The sequence below is a fragment of the Dipteris shenzhenensis genome, chromosome 11 (genome assembly GCF_047967505.1).
Source record: "Dipteris shenzhenensis isolate YYH24624 ecotype China chromosome 11, Dip_SZ_1.0, whole genome shotgun sequence".
NCBI classification, from domain to species: Eukaryota; Viridiplantae; Streptophyta; class Polypodiopsida; order Gleicheniales; family Dipteridaceae; genus Dipteris; species Dipteris shenzhenensis.
Window position 1 is genome coordinate 3,608,861 of NC_141606.1, and position 13,437 is coordinate 3,622,297.

General features: G+C 43.7%; 1 protein-coding gene across 1 annotated transcript; it reads left to right on the forward strand.

The window, feature by feature from the left end:
• Positions 1–2,371: 2,371 nt before the first annotated feature.
• On the forward strand, positions 2,372–3,319 carry LOC147896497 (acyl-CoA-binding domain-containing protein 1-like). The gene has a single exon (XM_087381802.1). The coding sequence runs from the start codon at positions 2,397–2,399 to the stop codon at positions 2,934–2,936; it is 540 nt and encodes a 179-aa protein (XP_087237928.1). The 5' UTR covers positions 2,372–2,396; the 3' UTR covers positions 2,937–3,319.
• The last annotated feature ends 10,118 nt before the right edge of the window (positions 3,320–13,437 follow it).

A 13,437-nucleotide genomic window follows, 5' to 3' on the forward strand; every position in this document is an offset into this window, starting at 1 on the left:
TCATGCACTTATCTGTCATGCACTCGCCACCCAAGTTGAGAGCGTCCACTAGCATTGCTAATCATCTTTGCCAAGATCTGCAACACCAATTTTACGATGCTATCAATATGTGAGAGAACCTTCTTGACACTTAGTGACAAGAGCTTTACAGGTTCTAGATGTTGCCAAATACGACGTTGCTAGAGTAGAAGAGCCTCCAAAAATCAGCTTGAAGAAAGCTATTCGTTTGCTCGAGTTTTGAGAGAAATGGTGTGGAAATAAGAGGGGTAGAAGAGGACTAGAGGCTTGATGAGTTATTCAGGGCTTAATAACTTATCAGATAAGCTCTCCTTCTCTTATCAATGAACAGAAACTGCACTTATCATCTTCTTCCACGATTTGTGAGCTTTTCTCCCTTGATAAGCGCGTTCGAACTGGCTCATCCGCTCCACCATAGCTCAAACGGACCGGGCAATGCATTCAAAGGGTCTGAAAACCCTATAGCCAGCTCTGGAGGCAAATTCGTCGCCAAATTCTTCGAGCTGAATCCTCTTCTTCTCACATGGCCGTTCATGAGAGATGAATGTTACTTGCAGCAAATTTCTCCCAAGGGCCATCTTTACTCGTTTGGAGAGGCTTGGAGGGAAGCTTGAAGGGCTTCAAGTAATAGAGTAAGGGGATAGATGAAGCATTGTGAGGCTCGTTGCGCGGTGATATGTAACAGAGAGGAAACTCTTTGTTTTCCTTTCAAAAGAAAGAGAGACTTTAATCAAAGACATAAAGCCCCCAAAAATTTGACTCACATTTACCACTCTCCAAAGTACTATTGGAGTTCCCTTTTCGAAATCTGAGTCGATGCCTTCTTTAGCTCTCTTCCCAACAATTCTTTGGAGAAGTACCTCTCAATTCTAGGTCCTCATGGAGCATAGCAAGAGCTCTGATAGCACTAAAATGTGAATAATAATTCTAACACATACAATAGCACCAAAAATTGAATATACATGGAACCTCTTGAAAAGACAAGAGGCAATCACTATGTAGAATCTCCCCCCTCGATGTGCGTGGCTCGTGATCCCACACCAAGAGTATTTATAATATTGCAATAAGAGCATGAGCCATTGATACAAAGTCACGTATTCATCTCTTGAATATCCCTTTTCCATACTTTTCTCTTAAGCATCCTTTTCTTTATTCCTTTGAACTTGTTTACTTTCATCCATCCATGTCATTTCCTGTACTCAATAAACCAATCCACCATTAGTCAAATACTTAGTGCAATGATATACATCAAATGATTAGCCAATCATGCCAAGTAATGGTCTTTACAAATGACTACCCATTAATGTGAGTAATCCTAAATGGCATCACCCATGATACTTATTAATGGCACACGTTTAGTTAGGCGTCCCTAAATAGAACCCCCGCCATGTCTGGTGCGATCCTATAAATACTTTACGTCATTTCGAATAAGGGCTTTGAGAAATACTTTCTCGTAACAATCTCAACAACCAAGTAGCGCTAGACGAGCACTATCCACACACACACACACACACTTTTTTGGGGTTAAATACACATGCACGCGCGTGCACACACATATAAGACGCACTTACATGACAAAATCCCTTGCTCTAGAAATGAAAGAATAATTTGGTAGTTGTATAAACCTGAAGAGCATAGGACAAAGAGTATCAAAGGAGAGGTAAAGCCAAAGAGCTTTCCTCCCCACCTCTTCCTTATTAAATGGTGGGGATATTTGGAAAATCGAAGTATGCTTTGGAGGTGTTGGAGGATGTGCGTGGGTTAAAAAGGTCCATTCCCTCATATAGTCCAAGTCTCCCCCCCTTCTCTTGATTATTCCATCCCCTCCCTTTTCATGCCTCTCCTTCATACTAAGTAATGCCTTTTCCCCCCCACTAGGCCTACATTATATCACTCCCTAAGAGGATAATATTTGGCAGAGTTTCTTTGCTGCATCCGTAGGTTGAGGAATTACATAACAAATCCTTGAGCAAGAGAGGTGGGAATTCCCTGCTTCACAAGGTTGCCCAACATCACACATCCCAATGGCAATAAATTAAGGAGCAACGCGTGCATGAAAAGAACTCTCAAATTATCAAGCAAGCAAGAGAGTTCCACAATCACTTGAAAGGTAGAAAAGGAGCAATGAATGCAATGAAGGTTCATGGGCTCTCGAAGATCATTGGATGAGACCTCCCTTTTTTGCTTGTCTTGTGTGTGAAACCAGCCTAAAAGCCACAAAACAACATGAATGAGTCCTAAATGATATGGGTGGAAACCCTAAACCAAACCATTTAATTAACTTGTTCTATCCCAAGGGGGTGGGGTTGTAAATTAGTTTGGATGTGAGATTTCAGAAATACTTAAAAAAAAGTGGTGCCACCGTGAGGCTGAGATTCATGCTAAAAGGCGATGCCCAGGAAATAATTCTAAGATTGAGTCTGGTATCTGATTTTCCTCTAAATCGAACAATCGGTGCCATGAATGGGCAAAATGTTAAGGTCCAAGTGGCGGAGAGTTCCATCTTGAGCTCTGTTGATGAGGAAATTTTGGAGAAGGATTGGAAAGCTGCGAAGTTCTTCATTGCTAAAGGTCCCTCAGCTACTTTGCAGTATCTTAAGGATGAGCCGAAGGCTTTACTGTATGCGTTGGAATCCCAGGCTATAGACGGGCCGGCTCCCACTACCTTGAATCAAACAGTGCTTGCAGATCCTAATCTTAAAAGGAAACAGGAGGCTTGGAGGAACTTGAATCGTATGCCGAGGCGTGAAGCTAAGAGGAGATTCGTAGATCTCTTGACGACTCTTCTTCCCGAGTGGAAGGAATGGCACCGAACTCTCGGAGAGCATCCTGAGGCAAACGAGAGTACGGACGAAGTTGGTAGGATTTTATCGAATTTCTCCAGGAGAACGGGGTTGGTCTTTCAGTCCAGGCTTTAACAGACCTTAATTATCTGACTTTGAATAGATACTGCGAGCTTTACAGGTATATCGACGTCTGTTTGAAGTGTAGCGTACATATTTGTTGTGAGAAGGAAAAGCACTATATGCTTGCTATATCGTCAGGACGAGTTCCGACAGAGCGCTGGAGAATCTTGTATGATCTTGCGGTTGGGTTGCGATTGCCTACTTCGGATCATGTCAATTTTCACAGTTTATCCCATACTGGCAATATGTGTTTGCAATTCTGCTTATTTATATACGCTGTGTTAGACAAGAGTGCTACTGGAACTTGCGTCAGTGCTAAATTCTGTTATTCAATCTTTGCACAATTGGTGAAAAGAAACAAAAGAGGTAACTTGGTAGATGATTTTCTTTTGTAATACAATTTTTTCCTATGGTAAGCATAGACAGCTCCACATGTCAGCAATGAAGAGAAGACACAAGTGTGATCAAGTTGGAGGAGACAAAAGCGTTTGAAATGTCATGTGCTCGATCACATTCTCTTCAGATGGCATTGTGAAAACATGTGAAACGTGTCTCTTTTGGGTTCTGGTGATGGAACTCATCACGCCCAAGCAGCTTGCCATGTATGATATTGAAGCTGGGAATAGACTGTATGAAACCAAGACTCGCTTGTACTTTTCTTGCTTGGCAAATAACGTGGGATTCTTATTGAAAGATTCTGTTTTCAAGGTTCTTATAGGCAAAAAATTGATTAAAATAGCAAATGTGCACAAGTATTGCACGGCCTTTTGTCAACTTCGATCTCTAGAGTGAGTTCTGTGCTGCGCAAGGGCTGTAACTGAGCTGAGGTTGGGGGGAACTGAATGAGGAATGAAGGGGGCCAAGGGTCCCTTATACAGGGCTCTAGCTGGCCAACTTTGGCCAGCCCAATGGCCGACCCCTGCCAGGTTGGTTGGCTGGCTGGTAGGCCAGCAAAGGCCAGTCCTACTCGCCCACCCAGAGGCGGCTGAGGCTGCCCATAAAAGGCGCCTCTACCAGCCTCTATTTCACACAATTGTGCTGGGCCCCTTTGGGGCTCCTAACATGGGCTAGCACCTAACCTAACTAATCCTAAGAAGGAAACACTAATCCTACTGAGTTGTCCAGTGGGTCAAGTGAATAAGGACTGAACTATGGGGTGAGAGACTGACCTACGTAGCTCGTGCCGGACTGTCCTTGGACTAGGGTGGGGTCACGGCAAACGACGAAATCGCCTATAAAGGGATCTACTAAGCACTTGATGATGAAGCCAGTGTGTCTCAATTCACCCAAGTGTGGCACTCCTCTCCCACAGTGCTGGAGTGTCCATGGTGGAATCTCATTAGCTTACTTCTTCTTAGAACAACAAAAAATCTAAATTTGTATGATTGGACTTATGCTAGTCTTACAAAGGTATATATAAATATTATTGTATGTTGATTATATTCGGCAAAGCTATTGGTGTCCACATCTTTTCTTTCTTAAGTTTCATCTAGTTTGTTGTCTTTTATATCGGCATGTACTGTTTAGTTGTTAGTTGTGTTTCATAGTCTATTCGATTGTAATACGTATGGATACTTACTCTTTCATTTTAGTAGCATGGTCGTGTTTACGATTGCTAGACACATCGTTGCTTTCATGATGTAATGAAGGGGGAAAAAGGAGCTACTTTAGTGGCCCTTGAGCTAGAGTTAGGAGGAAATGTGGAGGGAAATGGGACTATGTAAGTCCCGATATCCACCACTCATTGTACACTTTTGATGTGACATCTAATCGTATCTACTCTCCCTCCTCCTTCCTCTTACTTGAAGCCTACTCTCTCTCTCTCTCTCTCTCTCTCCCCCCCCCCTTCTCCTTTCCACCTCTTCCTCTCTCTCCAAGCCCTTCTCCTCTCTCCCTTCCACCAACTTAGCCCCTTCTCCAAATCTGCTCTGTCCCCTTATATTGCATTGGTATCAGAGCATCTTCAGTGTTTTTATACACTGTATCAGGTGCTCTTTACAGCAGACTTATTGTCCATTTTCTTTGAGTCTACATTTGGACTTCTATTTGCAGTGACAATCACCATGGCACCCAAGCGTCTACCTTGTGCTACAAGCTGGTTACACACCATTTGAGGTTGCTGCCTTCCACTGAGGGTGCACCTACCACTCGGCCTACGTCTCCTGCAGCTCAGGATGGACAGGCACAGTTTCTTCAGGGTGTATTTCTACAGATGGGGCAGCAAATTGAGCAGGAGATATCTTGAGAGATTGGCCAGCAGCTTAGCCAGGCCACAATACATGCATTTCGACAGGGGTAAGCAACCCATACCCCAGCATGTGTTGGAAATTTGATGCATGCTGGTTACAATTGCAGAGAAGAACTAGCACATAAAATATCAAACTTCATATGACCTCCTCATTCAGACCAGATGGCCGAATATATCAAGCAAGCAATAAGAAGTTGAAGAGCGAGACAAATATATATCACCAACAGTTTGTATAAGCTTACTGAGACAAACCCGAACTAAAGACTACGCATGCCATAACATCTCCTCGAGGGAGCTCACAAGACTGGCAAGACTCTTTACTGACCAACGACCCTATGGAAAAACACGAATCATTCCAGCAGCTGCTAAAACATACTGAAATCTAGATCCATCCTCGAGAGAGAGCCTGGTGACAACTGTACATTCTCAAAACGACTCTCATGGACTGGAGTTTGGACAAAAGGATTGATCACGTCATTGTCTAGAGGTTTGTAGAAACTAGGATCACCGCCAACCTCCTGCCACGTATCTGCCATGCACATGACCACCTTTGCCAATCAAATCACTCACATGCCACCACCCACAGAGTAGACCAATGAACACTGTCCTTCCTTTACACCCTTCCATACTAAACATTCTCACAAAGATGTACCCAATGAAGATCACAACAACCTCCTCGACTGTTGATTGAGACAAAAAGATAAAAAAACTACCACCCACACAGGGCATAGTAAAGCGTCACCACCCACACAGAGCACAGCAACAAAAGATTCATCTTTACAAGGTCTGACATTGTCTCAAGCAATGAGGATTAAAAGGCCCAATCATCTTCTATAGGATCTTCATCAGTAACAGCCAGTCCTGCAAATTCTTCTGTAGATGGGATCTCTTCAACAGCTAACCCCTTTTCTTTCAAGTTTCACCTTAGATTGAGTGTCATAGGCCTTTTTATAACAACGTCGATCGTCATGGCCTTCCGTTCCACAATACGAACATTTAAGGATTTCCTTGCCTTTTGTGCTAACCTCGCTTCCTCCCGATTTCTTGTCTTTGCTAGTGACTGCATATGCTGAAGAAGTGGTACTAAGTCATCGAACTCAAGTTCATCTGAGCTGACCTGGAGAATTTGCACTTATTCTGGATACCTCTTAGAGATTGCCTTCAAGAGAATTGCTTTTGCGTCATCATCATCTACTTTAGAGCCTAATGAATTCAATTGTCGTCGTAACAAACCCTGAAATCGATTCAAGCACTTACCTAGACTCTCTTCTTCACCCATATGAAAGCTGAATAACTCTTGCTTGAGAAAATATTTAGAGTGTCTCATTTTTGTGCCAAATAAAGTCTCTATGGTCGTCCAATTGTCTAAAGCGTTCTTTGACACATCTAGATGATGAAAGTAATCAGAGCCCAAAGCTTTACCCTAGATACTGACAGCTTTCTCATTCCTTTGCTTCCAGAGAGCAACTTTGTCTGGCTCATTATGCTTTGGCTTTTTGTCAGTGCCCGCGGTGATACCCCATAAACCCTTCTGCATGAGATACAAACGAGTTGAGAGCTGCCATATAGCAAAATTTCATCCATCGAATTTCAAGAGTGAACCCTATGTTATCTCTTTCTTCTAGGACTCCATTGGATCAGCTTTGATGAGCTCTTCTCTGTATAATTCACGATCAGCAGGATTTGGTGAAGTAAAACGATCACTTTTGCAATTTCTCCTAGATAACCTCATGTAAAATCTCTCCACAGGACCTCTCTCTCTACAGGACCTCTTTACTGCTTACCACATGTTGGAAATTTCATGCATGCTTGTTACAATTGCAGAGAAGAACTAGCACATAAAATATCTAACTTCATATGACCTCCTCATTCAGAATTATGAAGACCAGATGGCCGAATATATAAAGCAAACAATAAGAAGTTGAAGAGCGAGGCAAATATATATCTATTGGAATGGTCACCTCCCCATTTGTAAGCCCCCATATGAGGAGAGTGTGGGGGAGGGAGACCTAGGGCAGAAGATGCCTAGAGAAGAGAGAGGGAGGGGGCTGCCACATGGGCAGCACCTCACAGCCAATAGAGGAGGAACCCTGAAGGAACAGTACGGGACAGCAGCGTCTCTAAGCACGGGTGATGACGCGTGGCTGTACGGGACTGCAGATCCTTGGAGGCACAATGACATCAGCAGGGTGCGCCGACTTGTACGGCTGCATGGCGGGGGTCTGTGGGCAGGTATGAAGCCTGCAAGAGCGTCTCCAGCAGCAACAAAAGGGCAGCCTAGCAGCAGCCCAAAAGGGCCTGGCTAGGGCTCTTATATAGGTTCTGAAGAAAAGCCCCAACCAGGTCAGTTTTACAGACTGGGGGGGGGCAGACTGGTCGGCCCAAACAGACCAGCCAGTCGGCCCATTTAGGGCTGGCTGGTCGGTTGGTTCAAGGGGGCCTTGAGCCCTATAAAAGGAGAGGCCTTGGGCCTCATTTCATATCCAACTATCCAGCAAGAAAAGGAGCAGATAGGAGCAGCCAGAAGCCACTCCCTTGGGCCTCACACTGGGGGTGAAGGAGAGTGGAAGGTGTGCTGCAGACTGAGTTCCCTAGAGGCTGGACCTTGGCTGTCTTCTAGGGCAGCAAGGTGTTGTGATCATCATATCATCTGGAGCAGCCCTCTGACAGCAGACATGAGCAGCAAGAAGGCAAGCCTTGGGCCTATCCACAGGAGGTGAAGGTGACCCTGAAGGAGCTGCAGACTGAGCTTGAGTGGCAGCCCACCTAGGCTGGTTTCTAGACAGCAAGGTGGAGAGGATCATTTTGGACGAAAAGTCTACTTACGCTCAAGGTGGAGCATGCAGGCTCGAGTCTAGAGATAACTGGCAGATGTGGTAAGATCAGAGGACCACACCATTGGTGGGACTCTAGATCTCTCTCTTTTGTATTGTGTCCATAGCTTTGGACAGAAATATATTATTTTGGTGGTTTCTCTATCTGGCTGATTCATTGTCTATTGATGAGTTTGCACATCTATTTTGTGCACATAAGTTAAGAAGTTTGTGATTACACCCCCCACACCACACTGTGTGAGCTCCTGGGCTATTCTATCAGTCTTCCGTTGTGCGTACCCTCTGTTGGGTCATTTCTAACATGGTATCAGAGCCCAAGTAGGAGGCTCACAGGTGTGGGAGCCTGAAGGCAGGGACCTTGCCGAAGGACGACCCTGATTAAGAAGCTCTAGGGAATCAACTTCCACGACTGGAGGATTGTGCCCTTGCGAGGAGGGTGACTCAGGTTCAGTCAGGTGCGTGGTGATGACGCATGGCTGTACGGGATTGTGCAGATCCTTGGAGGCCCGATGACATCAGCAGGGTGCACCGGCTTGTATGGCTGCATGGCGGGGGTCTGTGGACAGGTATGAAGCTTGCAAGAGCATCTCCAGCACAGCAACAAAAGGGCAGCCTAGCAGCAGCCCAAAAGGGCCTGGCTAGGGTCCTTATATAGGGTCTGAAGAAAAGCCCCAACCAGGTCGGTTTTACAGATTGGGGCGGGGGCAGACTGGTCAGCCCAAAGAGATCAGTCAATCGGCCCATTTAGGGCTGGCTGGTCGGTTGGTTCAAGGGGGCCTTGAGCCCTATAAAAGGAGAGGCCCTGGGCCTCATTTCATATCCAACTATCCAGCAAGAAAAGGAGCAGACAGAAGCAGCCAGAGTCACCATACATGATGATTCTCAAAACAAACAATATCCAAATAATGAGTCAAATTAATGCAAGAGCTAGCCTCATTAAGGCCAAGACACTTGTATCCGACCACCCATACTTTACTTGCAGATTCAAGATTGAGAGACAAGCACGTAGTTTAGACATCCTAGCACCCTCGTACAATTGTGTTGATTGCAACTCTCGCATTTTGACCTCAGACTCTGACATCATGTGTACATGGGATGTAGTGCCCCTAAAAATAGAATCCATCATGTCGACCATACCCTCATCATCCTCTGGGAGACTATAGTCTTGCTCAAAGTGTGAAGGTATATGCGTACCCTCGTCAGCCTCCTCATCCTGTTTTAAGATTTCATGTAAATATAAGATCTTGTCTCAAGGTTTCGTACCATAGGGATACAAGAGGGGTATGAGGGTCAGGAGGAGTCGCAGTCCTTTACAGATCCACACTTTTGGGAGCCATCTCAGTGGAGTAGAGAGGCCCACATTCCAGATTTCTATGGATCCGGATTCGGCACATGGATAGCCGGGATCTATTTATTGCAGTTTGCTACTTCCCCCCCGAGACCTCCCGCTTTGCCAGAGATATATGAGGGGAGGATGAGACATCCCCATTTGTTGCTTTTTATCAGTCTATTGTTGACTTCTCTAGCCGCGAAGAAGTCCTCCTAGTTGGGGACTTTAATGCAAGGATAGACGCTTGCCTCAAACACCACTCTTCAAGCTAAAAATGTAGTATCATTGAATCCACAATCCTCCCGATTGTCATGGATAATGCCTCAACATCTCTTTGAACCCAATCTCTAACTTACTTGATGGAAGCACCTTATGATTAAATGTGTTCCAAAAGGTATGGAATGCTTCAAACGGTACTATACGATAAAGTGTGGGCTTCGAATCAACCTTGCATTCAATTTAGGGTTGGCCAAGCATGTGGATGTTTCATTGGTATTGAGCCTGTTGCTGACGGTTTAGGAAAGCTTGGAGAGGGGGATTTTTAAAGGTAGCAATATGTTTGCAAGCCTTTTAAAGATCTCCCATTAGAGGAATTGAGCTATCGTTTAGTAACACAATCATGAGTCTATTGGCTGTTAACCAATCAGAGATTTGGCACATATTCTCCGCAATTTTTGAGGTGAACGCATAAATCTTTTTTTTTTAAACATATAATGACTAACTAATCTAGCTGCATGTGTAGTATAAAGACTAGTATGCATCGCTTCCACTAGTTATCAATAGAGATATGCACCTACTTTCAATGAGGGGTCAAACCTTGCTCAATTTTCAATTGGTTTCCATAGGAGCTTCGATGGGGTTAATATTTAGTAAATCAAACCCTTCCAAAGGTGCAAAGCTCTAGGTGCATTCTTGAAACCATAAAATGTCTTTTCAGTTTACAACAAAACTTGCTCTCCCATTCTCCTCAAATCCTTATGGATAAATCTTATAACCTTCTCTTTTACAAACGAGAGGTCTTAAAATTTAACCAAACTTTTCCTAAGCATTATCTAATTTAAGAAATGCTCTAGGTCATAAGTGTTTGCCTACAACATGTGTTGCTTAGCCAAATATCTTGGAGACCATATTCACTAAAGTTACATATACACTAATGGTCTCGAATTCCCTTGTTCTTTTGCATCTCCCCCATTGTTGCCAAAGCTCATTTCCCATCCCAACAATGGTAAAATAACTAAGGGTGTGCCTTGCATTCTTCGTGTATGTTACATAGTAATGTGCTGGAAGGTGGTGGTGCTATGGTTTCTAATGACCAAGATTGAGTATGTATACAACTCCCAATCCTTTAGATGGCTCTAACTTCGTGATGAGAGGTCCAACACATGTATTAGCCTCTACTCACTAAACAATGCATCAAATGTCGGAAGATGGGAGATCATAGTGAAAGATGGGAGATCTTTAAGACTTGAATCTCATGACCCAAGGAAACCTCCACACAAATCAATAGCACATGCACATGATAAAATGAGACGCAATCATTAAAATAAAGAAATGTAGTTGTAATTGGTTGTTACATTCCCTCCGTTGTTGTTGAAGCACTTGTCTTCTACTTAAAAGGAGTACTTACTAGGAGGCGCTTAATTAAAAATCCCACTAGTCCTCTAGAGGCCTTTACCTCTATTGCTAGTTGAATCATAGCATCAACGTATGTAAAATTTAAGAGTTCCACCTTCTCTCAATAAAATGATGGAGTCCAATGATTATCTTAAATATTCTTTACTATTCCTTGGTATCGAGGTGTGCTAGAGGTCTAGAAGAACAGATTTTGAGGCTTGGAAGAGATACAAGAGGTTTTGAAAGTATGGATAATATTCAATTGGGCCAAGTTTAGGAATGAGGATAATATTATTCAATTGGTGTTTTATTACGGAGTATCATAGTTGGTAGGCAACTTCTCTAGACTAATCCTCGACCTAGCATTTACTTTGCAGTCGGAGTGCTATTACACTTCTTGTCCCAAGATGAGGAGAAGCATTAAAAAATTGACATGGGTACTCGTATTCAAGGACACATTTGGATATGATTTTAGTTGTTAGAGAAAGTTTTGCATGAGTTTTTGTGATTCGAATTGTATAGTGATTGAGATACCAAACAATCCACTAGGGTCAAGGGCTACCTCATGGCTTAGTAAGAAGCAACCCAAAGTTGATTTTTCTTTGAACAAAGCAGCTTGCACACTAGCTCATGAATCTATTTGTATTAGATGGATCTTGGAGAACATGGAAGCCTTTTAGGAGAACACACAAGATGAGTTGTGACCACTAAAGTTGCATCAAGGTTCCCAAGAACTAGGTATTCCATGCTCAAATGAAGCATGGAGATCATTTCATTTTTTGAACAAACAGGTGGAGTTGGTATAGTGTGTGACTTTAGGAAATGCCTTCAACTTGTTCATGAAGGCCACGTTCCCAAAGAGAAATGGAGAAAGGCATGGGCATGGGCCCACAATGTTGTTAGGAATATGCTTGATCAATGATCCCTTATATGAGGAGCTTAGGGTCTACATGATCAGCGAGCAATGGGGGCACATGTTGGGTTATTTTCATAGGCCTTGTTGTGGGGTTAGTGATGGCCATTTTGTAAGGGTTGATTAAACTTGCAAGAGGTTTGATCAATCGGCCATCATGTCCAATTGACCAAGTTGTTGATCGTTTTAATTCAACCATAGGCTAGACCTAGATCAAAGGTTGTTTCTTGGTTAATTAGGCCTAGGAGGAGGCGAGAGCAGAGCATCCCTTCCCACCTATAGATAGGGCCTTATGGCCTCTCTACGTCCACCCCACAAAAGCCTTCAATTCTAAGGCATGTAGCATTAGCAAAGAATAAGTAGCGGCCTTATGGCCTCTAATATAGTCTCAGGCTTTTAGCCTTCTTTTGCTGTAGAATATGCATCGCGCATCCCAATGGATATTTATGGCTTAATTTTGAGCATTTCTTCCCAGAGGTTTTATGAGAGATTGTTTTGGTTGTATATTTGTCCCAGATCTGCAAATTCATCTCTATGACTTGTGGTCTAAAAAGTCCCTTTGATTGCTTTTTTTGCAGTTGCAAGAACTAGTCCTAATTTTAACCAAGGGAGTGTGATGGTTAAATGTGCAACTTGGAGAGTCCTTAATGACTCATATTAGTCACCCCTTTATAGCTCCCTCTTTCCCTCATATCAATGACAATAGTATCATCTCAAGTTCCACATGGCAAAAGATGTAAAATTTGTACAACGTAAACTATAATGCTTGAGTTGTCAATTTTGACAAATGCCAATCTATTCTCTAAAGTAGTTTGCTAGCACTGGCTCAGTAGAGACAAAGCTTTAGGATCGAAATCAGGGTGGTTTTTGTCGGCGAATGTGAATTTCCACTTGTCATGTGGTTTTCGGCAATGGCAATTTCATGTTTGGGGCAATTTTAAACATTGTTGCTCAAGATGGGCACAATGGCTACACGTCAGTCAACTAAAGCCAAATATATTTGTAACTTAAACCTACGCTTAACCGTGGGTTAACAATGGTTAAGTGTTGTAATGGTTTGGCCATGAGGGACTGGCTAGAGGACGTGCACACTTCCTAGAAGTTCCTAGGGGCAAAGTCTAGGTGCACCACTAGGTCCTAGGGGCAAGGCAAAGGGTCTAAAAGTTGGGCCCAAGGACAACCAACGTTGTTCTTGGTATGGGGGTTAGGACTTTAATGAAGGGGCAAATGGCAAGAAGGAGGTGCCATTTGTCATGCATGTGTATGCATGTGCTTCCCCCACCTTCCATCTCTCTCTCCTCACTCTCCCAGAGGTGCTGGACGTTTTCAGTTGTTCTTGTGCAGGCTTTGAGCTATTTCAAGCCTGTTTTCAGCCGCTTTAAGCGTGTTTTGGCCGTTCCAAAGCTAGTACACACTTCTAGGAAGTGCCAGAAGTCATTTTTCAACTTCTTGAAAAATTTCATGCGGACTGTACGGACGTCCGCACGGCTGCCTCCAGCAGGTGCCCTAGGTTGTTGTTGGAAAGGTCACCTCCCCATCTGTAAGCCCCCATATGAGGAGAGCATGGGGGGGGT

Excerpts from the sequence above, each read along its gene's own strand:
- LOC147896497 (XM_087381802.1), top strand. The coding sequence starts at position 2,397 with ATGCTAAAAGGCGATGCCCAGGAAATAATTCTAAGATTGAGTCTGGTA.